This window comes from Meles meles, chromosome 7, assembly GCF_922984935.1.
Source record: "Meles meles chromosome 7, mMelMel3.1 paternal haplotype, whole genome shotgun sequence".
Lineage (NCBI taxonomy): Eukaryota > Metazoa > Chordata > Mammalia > Carnivora > Mustelidae > Meles > Meles meles.
In genome coordinates this window covers 20,455,186-20,475,191 of record NC_060072.1, presented here as the reverse complement: position 1 = coordinate 20,475,191, position 20,006 = coordinate 20,455,186, and the positions used below count along the sequence as shown (strand labels likewise).

At 39.5% G+C, this 20,006-nt stretch overlaps 1 protein-coding gene across 4 annotated transcripts in view; it reads left to right on the top strand.

Annotated features, from left to right (window-relative positions):
* Positions 1-20,006, top strand: part of ANO4 (anoctamin 4) — a 384,614-nt gene that overhangs the window by 218,583 nt on the left and 146,025 nt on the right. For all 4 annotated transcript variants that reach the window (XM_046014085.1, XM_046014083.1, XM_046014084.1 and 1 more), the window contains one exon: positions 7,351-7,482. In XM_046014085.1, coding sequence (XP_045870041.1) covers positions 7,351-7,482 — 132 coding nt within the window. The remainder of the gene's footprint in view (positions 1-7,350; positions 7,483-20,006) is intronic.

Below are 20,006 nucleotides of genomic sequence, written 5' to 3'. Positions count from 1 at the left end.
GATGAATTAGAGGCAGTGAGGGTTCAATACTACCCTCATAAATTTCGAGACAGAGGATAATAGAGAAGGGACAGGCTTTAAAACAGTAGCCAAGAGAAAGGAAACAGAGAAAAGGAGACTGTGCGACAAGGGACCAACCATATTCTCCATGGGCAGCAGAGAGGTTTTGAGTGAGTAGGAGTTTGGGAAATCCTTGTTTCTTAAACTGAAAGTACAATTTACTGAACAGTCATCTTTGGCCTGAAAAAGTCAGGCCATAAGAGTGCATAAATCATAACTATAAAAGAATTTGGGCATTGGAAGTCACTGGAAGACTTGGACGAATGAAGGGGAAAGAAATCCTAACTAACTGTGGTAGTATGACCCATGAATTCAGATTGCCTTCTAAGACATCCATTGCTTACCACATCACTGTAGTGGTGTACCTTAAGTGAAGCCCAATGTCCAGTGTCATTTTTAAAGTGAAGTTTGTCAGAAATTTTGGCATCTATTTTAAGTCTTGTTTCACCTCAGGACAGATTTAGACAATGGAAAGTATCTCTTTGTAGACAGCTCTGATAGGTCAAATTGAAGAGCACATCTATATCTGGCCGTCCTGGTTGTACACCAGTAATAAAACATTGACTCAATATTCTAAAATTCTCTTGTCATACCAAATACAGATATTCAATTTAGGTTTTAGTTTCATCCACTTAAATAATAATTTCATTACTTTGCAAAAGCCTCCCTGAAACAACCTTATCTCCTTTAAAGCCAAGAGAAATGATATTATAAAATTTCTGAGCAGGCAGAGACATAAAGCATCTTTTCCCAAATATCTTTATTTTTGAAAATCAACTGACTCCCATAAAATACACTCATGTAGTTCAGATTTATATTTTTCGAGCAAATGCTATTTTCATCATGTACTTGGTCCATTAAGTGCTCCTTTGACTCTTTGGGAAGATTTATAGGCCTTATAAATTGTCTATCCAATAAAGAGAGGGAATTTATCATCCGTCTTTTGTCCCCCTCCCCCCTTTTTTTTGCCTTTGCCAAATATGCAAATAGAGTCAGTAGAAGATGTGATTACAAAGGAACAAATAGGATTATGGTCAGTGGTTTGTAGCTAAAGTCTCATTACTTCTCATTCCTTTTCCATCCACTCCCCATATGCACCTGCCTGATGTTATCCTTTGCAGTCATTTGGCAAAATGTCTCTGCTCCTGCTACATGATACAGCACAGTTATAATCTTATCAGTTGCGTATACAGGTAAATGACAAAATGACTTTTATTTTCCATCCTAGATTAAAAAATTAATATATGTAAATATTCCAAAGCCTTTGGAATCTGCTATGAGATATTTAGGTTGTGCCCCAGTTAGTAGCCTTGTGACCTAAAAGAATCCTAACTCCTATCCAAGGAGAGGCTATAAATATAGGAGACTTGGCTCTCAGAAGAGGAAAAAGAAATTCAAGGCTCCTGCTGTCTAACTGTTATCAGTCCAGGAGGGCTTCATTTATTACAGTCTAGGGCTCTGTGTGGTGCCTCCACTTTAAAAAAAAAAGAAGAAATAAAGAAAGAAAAGTTTATCTGTATGTTCCCTCTAGGTATATCATCCCTGAAAATGTAATCTGTTAGAAATGTGATGCTAGGGGGCGCCTGGGTGGCTCAGTGGGTTAAGCCGCTGCCTTCGGCTCAGGTCATGATCTCAGGGTCCTGGGATCGAGTCCCACATCGGCCTCTCTGCTCAGCAGGGAGCCTGCTTCCCTCTCTCTCTCTCTCTCTGCCTGCCTCTCTATCTACTTGTGATCTCTCTCTGTCAAATAAATAAAATCTAAAAAAAAAAATGTGATGCTATTATAATATTCTGGTCTGGGGAAAAGCAGGTGTCTCTGAAGTAGCCTATTTCATTTCATTTAGCCTAATTAAGTTGTCAGTACAAACTCCCTCCTGGGTCCTGGTGGCTCAAGGGAAAGGCCTTGGTCTTCTTCAGGGTATACCCACAGCATCTAGATTGGGGCTCTGCACACAGCAGGTAATTTATAAAGGCCTACTGATGGCTTAGGATGTGGGAAATGAAGCCCTTTGACATATGGCCTTTTCTTTAATTATCACCACTCCTAAGGTGAATAGGATAGTCTCCCCTTTGCAGCTGAGGGAACCAAGGATCAAAGAGGTTCAAGCAGAACCTTCCCAGAGCACATTTCCAAGGCACAGCTTGGGAAGGTGTAGCACACCAGAATGGGCAGTCTGTGCCCATCTGCCTGTGCTGGGCTGCCAACTCTTTCCAGCCACACAGGATCTGACCTGTCATGAACCAGAACTTGGTAGGGGGGTGGGGTGGTGGCTGAACTTACTGTAATAACAACTTTCTATAAAAATATCCACCTTTTAGTCCAGATACTAGTGTGACAAGTTAAGGCTAGAAATGCCCAATTGGATGACTGATCCATTGTCTCATTATTGATTTGCCTATATAGTCTATAAGAGGGATTTTGCTCAATAAATGGCAGAAATATAACAGTGACAATGTGTCCAACCAGAATCATTAAGCCAATATTTTCTCTTTGCTTTTCCCAGTCAGTGAAGACTTTATTACGTAAGCCCAACTCCTATATTTAAGAGACAAATTGGATACTTTCTAGTTAGTTGGTTCCTCAACTCTATAATTAAAAGAATTTCAGGATTGCCTCTTTAGGGAAGTTTATTAGATGAAGATGGGGGCACAGATCTCAATATAGAAGTGAGAATCTTGGTTCTTGAATTCCCATTGATAACTCTGCATAAGAGTTTATCATCCTCATCTTCTTCATCCTAGACACCACCACTGAACTGAGCATTTTGTACATATAAGGCAATGAGCAGACACCTGATGTTTGTTATCTTGTGTAAGTCCTCACCACTGACTCATGAAACAGGTGCATTCACTCAAAGAGGTTTAGTCACTTACCCAGCGTAGCACTCATCACTAGAGAGATGTACAACAAGTTGTGAACCTACTTCACCTTCAGAGTCCTTCATCTATATGAAAGCTTATCCATTATATTGTGAAAAGGAAAGCTCTCTATTAACTTAAGTTTGTTTAGGATATAGCCAATATACTATTGCCCAAATCACCAGCAACATGTAGTATCTAAAAAAACAGCAGAATCAGAAACCCAACGTGGGTGTCATGCTTTCCAGGCTGGTGGTTCTTACACTATGTGTTTTTATCTTGCACTGTTGAAGAGGATCCTCAGTGATTCCTAAGTAGCAAGTTTGGTATGAGAGTGTTTGTTGAAGAGTGGCCAGTAGTCATCCAGCCACAGAGAAACAGATCCTTGTTCCCAGAGCCACTGGACTGGCAGGTGGAGTGTTAGCCTCAGCATAGGGAGCCTGACCAGCCATGGCGAGGTCTCAAGGAGAAGATCAGACCAAGACTGTTTTCAGAGGTGTATTAATTTCCTATTACTGTTGTAACAGATTCCTGCAAATTTAGCTGCATAAAACAACACAAATTTATCATCTTATAATTTTGCAGGTTAGTAGTCTAGGGGAGGAGGTTTAACTGATTTCTCTGCTCAGGGTCTCTCAAGGCTAATGTCAAGGTGTTGGCTAAGGCTCTTCTTGAGGCCATGAGGGAGAATAATCTTTAGGCTTGTTCAGATTGCTGGCACAATTCAGTTCTGTACAGATTCTTTAGGACTCTTAGACAAAGGTCATTTTCAGCTTCTAGAGGCTGCTTGCACTCCCTGGCTGCTGGCCCTTCAAAGCTAGCAATGCCCAGTTGAGTCCTTCTCACACTTTGAATCTCTCTGATGTCCCCTTCTGCCTCAACTTTGCTATATCTAGATAGAGAATGTTCTCTCCTTTTATCTATTTTTCTATTTAAAATCAATTTAATTAACATATAGTGTATTATTAGTTTCAGAGGTAGAATTTAGTCATTCATCAGTGACTTACAACATGCAGTGCTTATTATATCAAGTGCCCTCCTTAATTCCCATCACCCAGTCCCCATCCCCCCACCCACCTCCTTTCCAGCAACCCTGTTTATTTCCTAGAGTTTAGAGTTTCTTATAGCTTGTCCCCCTCTCTGGTTTTATCTTATTTTATTTTTACCTCCCTTTCCCTATGTTCACCTGTTTTGTTTTTTAAGTTCCACACATGAATGAAATCATGTATTTGTCTTTGACTGACTGACTTCACTTAGCTAGAGGGTATTATGCTAAGCAAAGTTCTCTCCTTTTAAATGGCTCATATGTTGAAGTTGGGTCCACCTGAGTAATCCAGGATGCTCTCCCTCTCTAAAGGTCTGTAAACTTGCTTACATCTGCAAAGTCCCTTTGCTATGTTGTATGACATATTCACAAGTTCCAGTGATTAGGATACACACATCTTTCAGAAGCTGTTCTGCCAAACAGAAGAGGGTACAACCTGCTGACCACATTTGAGTATTTGTTTCTGTCATTTTGAAGAGCACACAGCATGGACCAGCATGTGTGGTAGAACCTGTACAGTCCATGATTTGTCCTCCTGCTTCTCCTCAGAATACCCCACTGAAGACATATTCACCTACCCCAACCCCCAGCCAGTGTCTCAGGGGTTTTGTTTTTAAGACATTTTTTGAATATCTTTTTTCCACCATAGTGTTTTAAAAGCCCAGGTCCTCTGCTTTCCATCACTTTTATATTAGCCTCCCTGGTCCTTAAGAAGTTGTTAATGACACTATTTACCTGGCAGTTTCTCCAAAGCATTGCATGCACACCATGTGTAGGCTTCCTAACAACATCAGTAAGATGGTTGATGATGTTGATTAGCCCATCTTAAAATAAGGTTTAAACAGGTGAGTGATTCCTGGAATATCACGCAGCTGATAAGCAACAGAGCCAGGGTTTAAGCACCCCATTTCCACACCCCAGCTTCTTTTAGGAGCCTCCCTTTTCTTCCCTCCACTTCTGGTCCCTCCTCATTTTTCAATGAATCATTTTCATTACCCTGTTCCACTCTCTTTTCACCATCTCCACATTTCATTTAAATTGTGGTGCTATAAGCTGTTGCCAAAAGCTGCCATTTTGTTCCCATAGAGTATTGATGCCTTCTTTTTCACAGCTTTATTTGTTTTTATCCACACTGAGCACTGTACCCAGCTGGATTTAATTCATAGTTGTGGCACGCAGAGCCCAGATTGTGTAAGAATGTGAACCTTGCAAAGTGTAATCCGATTAGTGCTGCAGACTGGAGATGTGTGGGAGGTAAAAGCTCTATTATGAAAAGCCTCTGGGCCAATGTCCTCTTTCTTGAATGAGTTTAAAGGAGATCAGATGAAATAAAACCAGGAGTTATGGGGAAGACCACCAGCTTAGCCTAGGAAGTATAATTTAGAGTCCATTTAAGGACTAAATCATTGAACTTGGACAAGTTGTAGATGCCAGTGAAGCACAATTAACTTTGAATTGAAAAAAAAAAAAAGAAATGTTAAGAGGCAAGCTGGTTGTTCAATTCTTATTTTGGGGTGGGGGAAGATTGTAATATTAGCAGGTACTTAGTGTATACCATACTTCTGGAGATTTAATGTACATACTGATTATTCACCATAACCCTATGAATTGAGTATTATCATGCCCATTTTTACAAATAAGGAAATTAAGGCACAACAAAGTTAAATAACTTACCCAAGGTCACACTGCTAATATTTACAGAACCAGGATTTAAATTCAATTATTGCAACCCCATGTTCTCAGTCACTGTGGTCTACTGTGTCTCTGATGCAAATTATGTCACTATCCTTCAAGTGTCTTTAAAGAGTGGTGAGGGAGGAGAGGACCAGGAGAAGGAAAGGATGGAGGAGATGGGAACTGTTTCCTCTCACCCTACTCTGGGCTCTTCCAATTTGCTCTTCTTTTCTGGGCACATGACCTTTAGTAGAATCTTTATTTCTGTATGTGTATATGTGGTAGGTATGAGTTGTCTTTGAGAGGAAGGGCCTAGAAAAGTTGTGAGAATCTTTCCACTTTGAACTTTCAGGGGTTCTGAAGAAATTCCAGCCACCACTGAGCAGAAGGGGGTTGTAGTGAGACTGGAACCCTGCAGAGAATAAAAGAAGTGGTAAAAGAGTTACTATTGTTCATCTTGGAGCTGATTGGTTATAGAAAAAGCAATTCCTTAACCTGGAAATTTCATTGAAAAGGATAAACTGCCTTATAAATATTTTTTGAATTGGAAAAAAAATCCACCGAAATTCCATGTGTAATTAATAGATTTAGAAGGCATTTAGATATTTTCTTCATTAGAAGAATCCATCACTTCTGTAGTTCTTAAGATTTCTAGTATCAACTATTTTGATGGGGTGATCACTAAAATCAAGAGCCCAAAACCTGCATTCCATTCCTGGCTTTATTCACTGGCTGGGTAATTTGAGCTGGATACCTAGACACCATGGATTTCTTCTGTGATGTGTAAAATGAGTATGGTACCTGTTCGTTCTGCCTTACTGAGATGCTATTTGATATGCGCTCTTGGAAGACACTTGTTTCAGTGGGTATAGATACCCGATATAGCACAGTTGTTTTTAAGTATGCTGTGCATTTTGCTCCTTCTAGTGGTTTTCTGTGAATAACTGACAATCTGGTCACTTGGAAGTCAGATGTTTTCATCACCAGAAGCCAGAGGAAATCAGGAGGGGGCCAGGGGAAAACTGTCTTGTAAACCACCTTCACAACACTGTTGTTTTCTGTGACTTGGCATCCTTGTGCACCCTGGCCAGAGTGACACAGGTGTCATCATGCCCCTGTACCTTGAAAGCCATGGAGTCAGCTTGAAAGACAGAATGAAAGCTGAACTGCCTGATGTCTGAAGACAGGCAGCTCAGGGAAGGTGTGAGAGTCAGGAAGCAAATCATGACATCATGCTCTGTGCACACAGGCAACCCATTGGGATGTACTGTCAGCTGCCCTGCTGAAAGTTAACTACAGCTAGAGCACTTCCCTGACCAAGAGAAGATGGGGAAATTTTCCAAACACAGAATGAATTTCTAGAACTTGCAGAATGTAAGAAGTTACGGTCTCTGCTGCTTTGCTTAAGGGGCTGTCCAGTTCCTTTCCAGAGCCTTCCAGGCTTGGTCATTTATTGGCATGTTGGTGAACATATAACTCTCGGCCACTATTTCATAGACAATAATTGTGAGGTCCTGTGATGAGATTGAAAAAACACTGGAGTTGAGACTCTCTTCTTTCTGTCTGTGAAATGGGATGTCATGTACTCATGTACAATGGGAGTGTCTGGAGTGTGTGGTGTTATAATTATTGCTCTGTGGAGGCTTCCCTCTTATATTTTGGGGCAATGCTGACATGCTGTACCCTTTGGTCTTGCCTTTTATGTACCACAGGATCGATAAACAAATAAGCAGGTTTCGGAGATGGTTACCTAAGAAGCCCATGAGGCTGGACAAGGAGACACTGCCAGACCTGGAGGAGAATGACTGCTACACTGCCCCTTTCAGCCAGCAAAGGATCCACCAGTGAGTGTTTCGTGTGAAAGCCTTTGTCTTACTAAGGACATGCAGCTGTGGTAGACCTTCTCCTGCACGCCTTTGAGTCCTTGGCATGTGGAAGGAACAGCTTAGTGCCCTTCTTCCCTGAAAGTCCTGTGAGTGTTCATATCCCTTTTGTATTTGGGTAAGCTAACTGTTCTAACAAACAATCTCCATATCTCAGTGGCCTGGCACAGTAGAACATGTGTTCATATATTTGTTGGGTAAATGACCTTCTCCACAGTGATTTAGAGACCCAGGCTCCTTCTATTTTGTGGCTCTGTCAGTCCCCATGCTCAGAGCCCCTTAAGGTTCATCATCATCTAACCAGCAGATAGGGAAGTTGGTCTACCCTTGACCCTATTGAAAAGAGGTGTCATCGGTTTGTTTTAATCAATATCTGTTCACTTCTCTATTTCCTTTTCTTCAGCAACTCACCAGGTTCCCCCAGGAGAAACCATATTCCTGAGTAACCCATTTGCTGGCTCTTCCATCAGACTGTCTCTGAACAGTGATTTTTCACTTTCGACATGCAGGGGGAAAGGTTGGCTGAGTAATTGAGCCTTTGGGGTATTGCAAAAGTGAGAGAGAATTGACTCTGAAACTTCTGCAATGATAAGAAATTGGGATGTCGAGGTCAGTGATAGGAGAGAAAAGCATGCCAAAAACTGTAAACAACTAGGCAAAAACAGCCTCTCAAAAGGCAAATAAATAAGTTTGGCCCAGCCTTGCTCTCAGCCAGACTTCAGGAATTCCTGGCTCTCCCCACTCCAGCCATAGAGACAGCCTCAGTAAAAAGGACTTCCCCAAGAGGAGGAAGAGGGGAACAGATTTTTTGGAAAAAAAAAAAAAAAGTTGCTAACGTTGAGGAAAAAAAAACAACAACAACAAAGGGCAGTCATCAAGTTGCAGGGCATATATGGTTGGGGTCATGTTTTGGCAACAGAAAATCGGTTAATGTCTTTGGACTTCTAGAAGGTGAAGGAGAAAAGAAAAATCAAGGAATAGATGTTCTGCATCAAAATATACAATGTATAATGCAAAGGTACTCAGCCATCTCTATCACAAATTTGAGAGGCCTTTTTTTGTTATGTTTGGGCATTGGTTCACTGAATAATTAATTCATTTACAGTCTCTGATTTGATGTCTCCTTCTTGCCAGGCACTGTCTGGATACAGAGGATATAAAGATAAATGATAAACATTCTTTACCCCAGCCTAAAGACAGAAAGACCATTTTAAATAATTGTATACAATATGATGGGTGTGACTTAAAAGAAAGAGTATTCCATACTACAGATTTGGAGGGAGGTTCTAAAAAGTAAGAATTGAACACACTCAAAAAATGCTTGAGACGGGTCTTAAAGATAACATTTGTCCAGGTAGGTAGTGAGGAGAACAGATATCAAGAGAGAATAATTTATGTATAAAAGTGTATGGGTATGGGACGCCTGGGTGGCTCAGTTTGTTAAGAGTCCCATTCTTGATTTTGACCCAGGTCGTGATCTCAGGGTCATGAGATCAAGTCCTGCATTGGACTTCACTCTGGGCATAGAGCCGGCTAGAGATTCTCTGTTTCTGTCTACCTCTGCCACTCTCTAACCTCACTCCCCCCCACCACTGCCAAAAAAGAGTATACGGGCATGAAACAGAAGGGAGTATCTGAAGAACTACAAGTAGTTTTCTGTGTATAGACATAGGGTATGAGGAAAACCTGGCATTATTGTTTGGAAAAGGAGAGTGATCAGTGAAAGATGAGCTTTCAAGACAGAAGAACCAAGAAGGATAAAGCAAAGGGCTAGCTGGAAGGAAGGAAACCTAAGAATCTGGCCTCAGGCCATTATACAGTTGGATGGTGAAGAATTAAACAAGGGTCTTGAACATCATGGGCAGTGGGAATTTCTTTCGCTTTGAGAATTGTCATGCTGCATGAACAACATCCCTTTAATGAATGTGTAGAAGTAAGACTTGAGGAGTGCTGGCTCTCCATTTGGAAGTGATTGGTGTAATCAGAAAAAAAAAATCCCTAAAGATGGATGTTTCCCTAAGGTGACACTAATGGGTTTAAAGTAATCAGAAGTATCTGGTTAATGAGCTCTAGGTTTATAAAATGATTTCCTGGTTTTCTAAATGCAATCCAAAATCCCATGTGACTTCTTGGTTTTGCAGAATGTTTGATATTGTGTTTGTCTAGGAATAAAAGTGACTAATAGATGTGTGTGTGTGTGTGTGTACATGAATGTAGAGGAAAAAGAAAAATTAGGAGTTCAATAAATACTGACCAAAGTGGAAAATAAGTCTTAAAAAATACTTTGTGCTCAGGATAAAGCCCAGAGTCTGAAGGTGGCTCACTAGCTTCTGCTTCCATTCTCTGTTGAGTGCTTCATCCATAATGAACTGCTTTAACCTTAACTCACAGTGCCCTCTTGACTCCTGTTGTACAGTCTTCCCTCTGTCTGGAGCACTCTTTCCCTTAGACTCCTTTCTTTCAGGTTTCATCAGAGGCATTTCCTTCAGAAAACATCCCAAGATTTCCAACCTTATATGTGCATTTCAAAAACATCATTCTGTATGCACTTGGGAGAATGGATTGGAGGTGGACAAGTATAGAACCAGGGAGACTGGTTTATTATTTCTAGGTTTTAGAAGTAAATTCTGGGTGAGGTGCATTCTTCTGTATCTTGATAAAATTGATTTTTTTCTATCATAGCTCTCGATACAGAACCATATAGGCAGTGAAGTTCTTGAAAGGCTATGTCTACATCATCATTTTTTAATCTCATAGTTGGTGCTTAATAATGATTTGTCAAATAAGAAATTAATAGATGAAAATAGAACAATCATGTGAAGAACGAATAGAGATGGTGTGAAGTTAGCTCACTGCACACTCCTCTCAAACCAAATTCAACCCATTCTCTCCTCCAGTATGGTCCACTTCCATTGTCCCTGGTCTAGTAAATGGCACTAATATTTGTGCAGTTGTTGAAACCAAAGTTAGGAAGGTATTCTAGACCTCTCCTTCACCTCCACTTTCTGCATTTACTACATCTCCAAAGTCTGATGATTTTCCAAGCTAAGTATCTCTGTGATCTAACAACTTCTCTCAATGTCCACCATCATTATCTCATTTTTGAAACCCAGAAGTACTGTTTCAATCCTTGCCCCCTCCAATCCATTCTCCCAACTGCCAAAGAATGATGTTTTCGAAATGCATTTCTAATCATGCCACTTGATCTTGTTTAAAAACCTTAGAATTAGGGTGCCTGGGTGGTTCAGTCATTAAGCATCTGCCTTCGGCTCAGATCATGATCCCAGGGGCCTGGGATTGAGCCCCACATTGGGTTCCCTTCTCTGCAGGGAGCCTGCTTCTCCATCTCCCCCTGCTGCTTGTGTTTCCCTCTGTCAAATAAATAAGTAAAATCTTAAAAAAAAACCCATAGAATAAATACCAAAATTATTGAAGTGACTATAAGGCCTTAGATGGCCTGACCATGTGGCCACTCCTCTCCAGCCTTATCTGCCTTCACTGTCTTTTACCCTCTCTTCTTATGGTCCAGACATATACAGTCTCTCTCAGATCTTTGGATGCACTCTCTCTCAGGAAATTTGCACATGCTGTTTTCTCTCTTGGAATTCTCTTCCCACTTCTTCTCTCTTCCCCTAGTTTACTCTTACTCAGTCTTTAAAATCCAGATCCAAAACTCTTCCCAGAGAAGCCCTCCTCTACTCCTTCCAAAGACCAGGTCTCCTTGCTATATTCTCTTTAAATCATGTTTCCTATGTAACATTTTTTATTTGAAATTCTATAACTTTGTAATTATTTGGGTATTATATGATAAATCCTTCAGCCCTCCAGGTAAACTAAACTCCATAGAGGCATATACCATGTCTGTTTTTGCTCACAATTGTATCTTTAATACTCAACACAGTGTCTAGCTTACCATAAATGTTCAGTATTTGTCTATTAAATGAATGTAGTAAGGATTAGAGTAATAAAGACAATATGGGAAAATCTAATCATAAATCTTTATACTCTGAACTACATTGTACAAAAAATTTAAGTTGAGAATCAATTAAAAAGCAAATAGCCTAGCATTCTATTTGAACATATATTAATGTTTGAGAAGCAGTAGAGGGAAACCAGTGAGTACACATGTCTGCAAGTCCACATATGATGCCATTGGTCATTTTATATGGTATCATCAAACATGCACAGATAGGAAAACTCTTCCAGATGTCAGAAACTATTTTAAGAACCTTAATACTTACAACAACCCTATGGCAGAAGGAAAATTATTGTCACCATTTGCAGAGGAGGAAAGTAAAGCACAAAGAGTTAGTAAGCCATGTAGCTAGGTTAGTCCACCTACTGAAACAACCCCCCAAATATCAGTGCTTTAACACTATAGAAGTTCATTTTTGTTCACATCATTGTTTAGTGTGGGTTACCATGAAGAAGGAAGTACAATGTCTCCACTCCACAGAGTCATTCAAGTACCCGAACTGCTTCTGTTGTAACTGCCATCCCTTAGGTCCCTTGCTAGGGTTGACATGAAAAGAGGAATTAGTAATTTTGTAGGAAGTTTTTAATGGGCCAGGCTAAGAAGTGATGAACAACACTTAAACCCACATTTCATGTATCAGAATTCAGTCATGTAATTGTCCCCACTCAAGGGATGCTAACATAACTAGTCTATCTCTGTGCCCAAGAGGGAAAAGTTAGCAGGTTTTCTGAACAACTCAGCAGTCTGTCTCAGTGATGGAGTAGGAATTCATTTTCAGACAGGGAGGCTCCAGATTCCACACTCTTAAGCATTACACTCTACTGTAGGATTTTTCAACTTTTGTGCTATTGACATTTTGAACTGAATAATTTTGTTGTAGGGAGCTGTCTTGTGTGTTATAGGGTGGTTAGTAGATCATTGTTCTCTATCCATTTGATGCTAGCAGCAGAAAATTAAAAATGTTACAGACATTGCCAAATTTTCCTAGAGTGTGGGGAGGATGGGCTCAAAATTGCAGCACTCTCGCTACTTGAAAACCATTGCTTTACTGGCTTTTATTACATGATACCCTTCGGGCAGGACCACTCACTTTTTGACATCAATTAAACTCTAGTTGAATCTGATAATTATGACAGAATTCTATTTAAGATTTAATTTTTTTCCTTGTCACCTCCTTGCCTGTGAATGTTGGCCTGCTTAAATATTATCACCCTTCATTCTGAAAATGGCATTTGCAATAATATCCTTGAGGCAGTTACTTTTTAAGGCTGATACTCAAAATAAAGGTTTATGCTGGTAGACCAAGGAGAGGAAATGTAGATAAGATGCGTGCCATTTTTTATAATAGATATGTGATATATTCTTTCAAGAACTAGATCAATTCTGAGTTGCCCTTCAGGAAATGTTTGTGTTAGATATAAGCATGAAAATATTTCTCCCTGTAGTTTTATTCCTGTTATTACCATTAGTTTATTTTTATGAAAGCCTATAAAAATGATGTGAAATTAACCATTGACCATTTCCTAATAGAAGATTCTGAAATTTGTATTTGTTGTAGGTGCCTGTGATTAAATAGGTACTCATTCATGCACACTCCCCATGACTGTTATTGTTCTGTGTGCTTGGGAATCAACCATGAACAAACAGGCCAACATCCTTGTTCTCCTGGAGCTGACCATATAGCTGGGGCTAAGTGGCAATAAATTATAAACCAGTGGTTCTCAATAAGTGAGTGATTTGGCAAGGTCTGAAAATATTTTTGGTGGTCACAACTAGAAGCAGAGAGTGCTACTGGTATCTAGGGGATGGAGTGCATAGGCAGTTCCCACAACAAAGAGGTCTTCAGCCCTGGATATCAGTAGTGTTGAGGGAAATGTTTAAAAAAAATCAATCATAGTACATGTTAGAATGTGTTAAATATTATGGACAAAGAGAAAAAGAGGAGTAGGGGTTAAAAATGAAGAACCCTGGCATGGGACGTAGGTGCAGGTTAAATTTTCAAAAGAGGGTGTTTATATTCTTCTGTAGACCTCAGATAGAAGATGTGATTAGAAAAAGACTTAAAGAAAGTGAGGAGGGGAATGGAGAGGGGAATTCGAGGTAAGGGAACAGCCCTAATCTGTGAGCACATGTGGTTGAAAGTAAGACTGTTGTGGATGGAGAGGAAATGATGAGACTGGTAACAGGGCTGAATTAGAAAGGGAAGAGGGAGGCTGATTATATAGTCTTGGCTTTTACAAAGAGAAGCGATGGTCTAATTTAACTATTGAAAATATCATTGCAACTCTCTGAAGAACAGACTGTAGGGAGCAAGAGTAGAAACAGGAACTAGTTAGGAGGCAACTGCAGACATTCCAGTGAGAGATGATGTATTTATTTGTATATGTATATGTATTTTCACATTTCTACTTTTTAAAAGTCTGTAGTAACAATAGATACCACATATAACTCAACATCAACCCATTTCCTTGCAAAGCTTGGTTGTGCACAAAACGTTTTAGCTAGTGTCTTGTGAATGTATGAAGTAGACATTATACAAAGACCCCTTAAGATGAAATTTGCTTATATGCCTTTCTCCCCCTGCTAGACTGTGAGCTCCTGAGGGCCAGAAGTTCCTGCCTGGCAGCCAGTGACACCCAGGGTGTGATTACAATCATAATACCTAACAGAACAGGAAAGAGCACAGCAGAGTTGGCACTGTTGCCACTGTGGGAAGACAGAGCCAGGACTCCAGAGTCTGGTTCTCTCATTTTAAACCCGGAACATCCATATGAAAAGTTGAAAACCGTAGTCAACTAGTCAGTATTGATCTCCATGTTCTACTTTAATTTACCTCTGACTTGTTGACTGATTTTTGGTCTCATTTTTACTAATAGACTATCTTCCCTATCCAGTTTTGTGGCATTAAATTCCATTCTCAGGGTTAATGCCTGACCCCAAGACACTTAACTCCTACATCATACATTTTAATGCATATGTCACGTGCATGTGGGAAATGTTAAGTGTGTATATCAAAAGACAGCTTGATATGAAATTGGCTTACATGCTTTTTTCTCCCCTTCTAGACCATGATCTAGGGGATAGCAAAACAACACAGCTCTTTGTGCCCAAGAAAGAACTGTCCACAGAAATCTTGGTGCTGGGATCAGTGAGGGCTGATAAGGACAGAAGAAAGTTGCTGAACGGTTGTTAGTGGGAGGTTCTCTGGAAACTCTCCTTGATTTCCTTCTGAATAAACCAGCAAACCATGGCAATGAGCCATGGACAGCAGTAATTGGTCAATTCACTATCTAGCAGCTGTCTTCAAGTAGTGGTCACAAGAATTGTAATGATAAAAAGTGGTAGTAGCCCCCATTTTTCTGTTACTGTATTCCAGAGTTGTGTCATAGACACATTACAACTCTCAGGGTACAGGTGTATGATGAAGGTCAGAAAGACTGAGTGGCTTGCTCATAGTCACTCTAATCAATGGCAGATTAGCCAACAGAAGTGTGTGTTCTCCACAATGCTGATACCTCAGGTATGTGCCACATGGGCAGAGCCAAAGTACAGTTTACTTTCCAGCTGCATTACACCAGCATGAACAGGTGCATGTAAATATACCTGATTACCTTTGGAATTAGTTAAAGCATTTGAGGTGGGGTAAACAGACAAATAAAATGCTAAAATGTAAGTAAATATTTTGAACTAAGGAGAATATCATTCAAGTTCAGGGGGAAAAAAACAGGCTTGGATTTGCAACCTTCAATGATCTATCTATCTGTAAGGGTTGTTAAATGACCCAGCAAATTGGGCTTTAAGCATAGTGGGTAGAGCAGAGGGAGAAACACAGTTAAGCACATATTTCTGATTGCCCGAGAGGAAGAAAACCAATCGCTTAGTGAAGCAGGACTTTTCTCAGCATTTTCCAAGCATTTTGCAAAAAATAAAATTCTTGTATAGAGAAAGGAGGGAGAGTTGTGAATAAAGCAGTGAACAATTTCCTTAGCAACCTCCTTAGAGCAAACATCTTGTAGGGCTTTTCTACGGGCTGTGTTTTGTAGGTCCCTCAACATGGTTCTGGAGAATTAATTGCTTGGGACTCTAACATTTTGGAGGAGTTTAGACATCAACAAAATACTGCAGTATATTCTAAACTAACCTCATGCAAATTGTTTTTGCTTGAACTACATTCTGCAAGAATTATAGCTGAGAATTGATTAAAAAGCAACTAAGCTCATGTTCCATTTCAATGTATATTTGTATTTGAGAAACAAAAGCAAACCTGTGGGTACACATTTTTATAAATCATTGTGCAATACCGTTTGGCCATTTTACGTGGTACCACCCAAACTGGGCCTACACATTGTTTATCAGCCATAATTGTATGAGAGCCTAAGAGCCCTACCTCACAGAAAGCTCTCCTGCTCTAGCCAACTATGGGTCTCAAAGATTTCAGCATTAGGGTCAGTCATTCACTGGAGCACTGTAGTTCCAGAAGGCCCCCTCAAAACTCAGACCATTGCAGAGAAAGTAATTCAATACAATAGTAGGGATTCTGTTGAATAGGAGGTCTGTGAATAAGGTACCTATAGAGGAGGAAACAGGCGCAGAGAGGCTGAATACCTTGCCCAAGGAAACATAGTTGGTAAGTAGTGGGACTTGGAGTCTAAGGTAAGGCACTCTGGCTCCAGTCTTAGCCTCAAACTATATATTAGTTCTCTATGGCTGCTATAAAAAACCACCACGTGGCTTAACACAACACAAATAGACTAGGTTAGAAGTCTGCCATGGGTCTCACCAGGCTAAAATCAAGGTGTGGCAACCTGCCTTCTATTTTAAAGTCTCCAGGGGAAAACCCATTTCTTAGTCCTTTCCAGCTTCTGGAAGCTTCTGCATTCTTGGCTCTGGGCCCTTCCCTTCAACTGCAAAGCCAGCGATGGTGGTTGAGTTCTTTTCACATCACATTATTTCACTCTGACCCGGCTTTTGTCATCTCACCTCCTTCTCTGACTCTTCTTCCTTCCTCTTCCATTTTTAAGGACCCCTGTGATTACCTGGGACCTGCCCAAATGGTCCAAGATAATCTCCCTACCTTGAATTCAGTTGAGAAGTAATCTTAGTTCTGTCTGAAATAATTCTTTTTTGCCATATAGCTTAAAATAGTCATAAGTTCTAAGGATTAGGATGTTGACATTATTTTGTCTAGCACAACTATATAAACTGGCCAATCTACATAGCCCCAAGGGTCCAGAACAGAAGACAGGTAAGTTTGGGCAGAAGGAAAATAAAGAAGGAAGAAAGAATTGTGGCAATAGGATTTAGGGACATTAAATGAAATGACTTGTGCAAAATATTTAGCCCAGTACCTGGCCCTTAGAAAACACTCAATAGTTAGTAGATATGTTTGGGAATGATGAAGAACCACGAGTACAATGAAAATTCTTAGAAGAATCTCTGAAAAGTTGCAGTTAGTGCATAAAGGGCAAGTTATATAGTGAATAAAGGACAAAGACTAATTTTTGCAAAGTTAAATATCTGACCTGAACTGGAATAGCATTCCTTTCAATCTAAATGTTTTTCAGTGTTGTAGGTATGTTATGGACTGGAAGTTTATGCGCCCTCCAATTCATATGTTATATCTAATCCCCACTTTGATAGTATTAGGAGGTGAGTCCTTTAGGAGGTGATTAGGCCGTAATGCTGTAGTGCTCATGAAGGGGATTAGAGCCTTAAGGAAGAGACCAGAGAGCTAGCTTACTGTCTGTCGACCATAGGAGAATACAACAAGGAGTCTGCAACCAGCAGAGAGGACCCTCACCAGATCTTGACCACACTAGCACCATGATCTCAGATTTCCAGTCTCCTGGAAATAAATTTCAGTTGTTGAGAACACACCTCCCAGTCTATGGTAATATTTTATAGCTGCCCAAACTGACTAAATGCAGGATACACTGCCATTTCACATTTATCAGTAATGTATGTACATTTGTTTTCTAATTCCTGTCAATATGGATGGCTGAAACTACAAATTCTTCCAGTATGTGCTTTTTTTTTTTTTCCTGTATTTTCTGTTTGGAGTTTTTCTGGTGTTTTTATCAATCTGAAATTTTAGAGAGTCCTTTAGGCAAAGAGATACTGATATTGATTTAGATAGGATTAATGTTCTTTTAGTACCCCCATGACTTACAGCAGGTCTCACAACACATGTTTTATTGCAATCACTTATTTGGCATTAGGATCCTCAATATGCAGGTTGTTTTTATTGATCCATAAAGTCAGGGGAACCCTTCTGTCCTGGAAAGTTTTATACTGAGTTAAAAATGAAACAAGCCACACAGCCTGAGATTTATGTTTCTGAAGATGACGTGGCTTCTTTTAAGTAGGACATAACTTAATGAGTTCAGTTTAAGAGGCAAAAGATGCACCTAATCTTGTGGGAAAATATAACTTTGGGTGCCTGGAGACCCAGTAGTTAGTTAGCTATGTTCTTTTAGTATCTGTAGGACCAACTATGAATAAGTCACTGGGAAGTTTTTTGTTTGTTTGTTTTGTTTTGTTTTGTTTTCCATTTATCCACCTGTAAATAGTTTTTTTTCATTTGCTAACTCATTCATTCAACAATACATTTTTACCAAAGCATAATTAGCATACAGTGTTAGATTAGTTTCAGGTGTACAACATACTGATTCAACAATTCTATACATTATTCAGTTTTCACCATGGTAAGGGTAGTCACCATCTGTCACCATATAACATGATTACAATATTGTTGACTATATTCCCCATGTACTTTTCATCTCTGTGACTTATTTATTTTATAAGTGGAAGTTTGTACCTCATAATCCCCTTTAACTATTTCATCCATTCCCCCCAACCCTTCCCCTATGGCAACAACCAATTCATTCTCCATACTTAAAGGTCTGTTTTTTGGGTTGTTTCTTTGTTAATTTGTTGTTGTTGTTTTGTAGATTCCACATCTAAGCAGAGTCATATGGTATTTGGCTTTGTCTGACTTATTTCATTTAGCATAATACCCTCTAGGTCCATCCATGTTGTCACAAATGGCAAGGTTTCATTCTTTTTTATGGCTGAGTAATATTCCTGTGTGTGTGTGTGTGTGTGTGTGTGTGTGTGTGTGTAGCAACTCTACTCATCTATGGATGGACATGAGTTGCTTCTGTATCTTGGCTATTGTAAATAATGCTGCAATAAACATAGGGGTACACATATCTTTTTGAATTAGTGTCTTTGTTTTCTCTGGATAAATATCTAGCAGTGGAATTACTTGATCACATGGTATTTCTATTTTTAATTTTTTGAGGAAACTTCATACTGTTTTCTACAGTTTTACCAATAGTACATGAAGGTTCATTTTTCTCCATAAACCTCTCCAACACTTGTTTTTCTTTTGTCGTTTTGATTCTAGCCATTCTGGCTGGTGTAACGTGATAGTTCATTGTAGTTTTGATTTGCATTTCCCTGATGATAAGTGATGCTGAGCACTCTCATATGTGTCTATAGACTATTTGGGTATCTTCTCAGGAAGAATGTCTATTTGGGTTCTTTGCCCATTTTATTTTATTTTTAAGATTTTATTTATTTATTCAGGAGAGATAGAGAGAGAGAGGCAGAGGGAGAAGCAGGCTCCCCACTGAGCAGGGAGCCCAATGCAAGACTCGATACCAGGACCCTGGGATCATAACCTGAGCCAAAGGCAGACACTTAATCAGCTGAGCCACCCAGGTACCCTCTTTGCCCTTTTAAGATCAGATTAGTTGGAGGTGTTTTTTTATTTGTTTGTTTGTTTGATTTTGGTTTGGATTTCTTGTTTGTTTTTTTGGTGTCAAGTTGTATCAGTTCTGTATATATTTTAAGATATTAACCCCTTATTGGATGTATCTTCTTCCATTCAGTAGATTGTCTTTTTATTTTGTTGATGGTTCCTTTGCTGTGCAAAAGCTTTTTGTTTAGGTATAGTCCCAATAGTTTATTTGTGCACTTGTTTCTCCCAAGGAGAGATATCTAGTAAAATGTTGCTAAGCCTGATATCTAAGATATTACTGCCTGTTTTCTCTTCTAGGATTTTTATGATCTCAGGTGTCACATTTAAGTCTTTAGTCCATTTTGAATTTATTTTTGTGTATGGTTGAAGAAAGTGGTCAAGTTTCATTCTTTTGTATGTAGCTGTCTAGTTTATCCTGTATCATTTAATTGAAAATAGTCTTTTCCCCCATTATATATTCTTGCCTCCTTCACTGTAGATTAATTGACCATCTAAGCATGGGTTTATTTCTGAATTCTCTGTTCTATTCCATGGACCTATGTGTCTATTTCTGTGCCAGTACCATACTTTCTTGATTACTATGGTATATCTTGAAATCTGGGATTATGATACCTCTAGTTTCATTCTTCTTTCTCAAGATTGCTTTGGATATTCAAGGTCTTTTGTGGTTCCATACAAATTTGAGTATTATTTGTTCTAGTTCTATGAAAAATGGTGTTGATATTTTGATATGAATTGCATCAA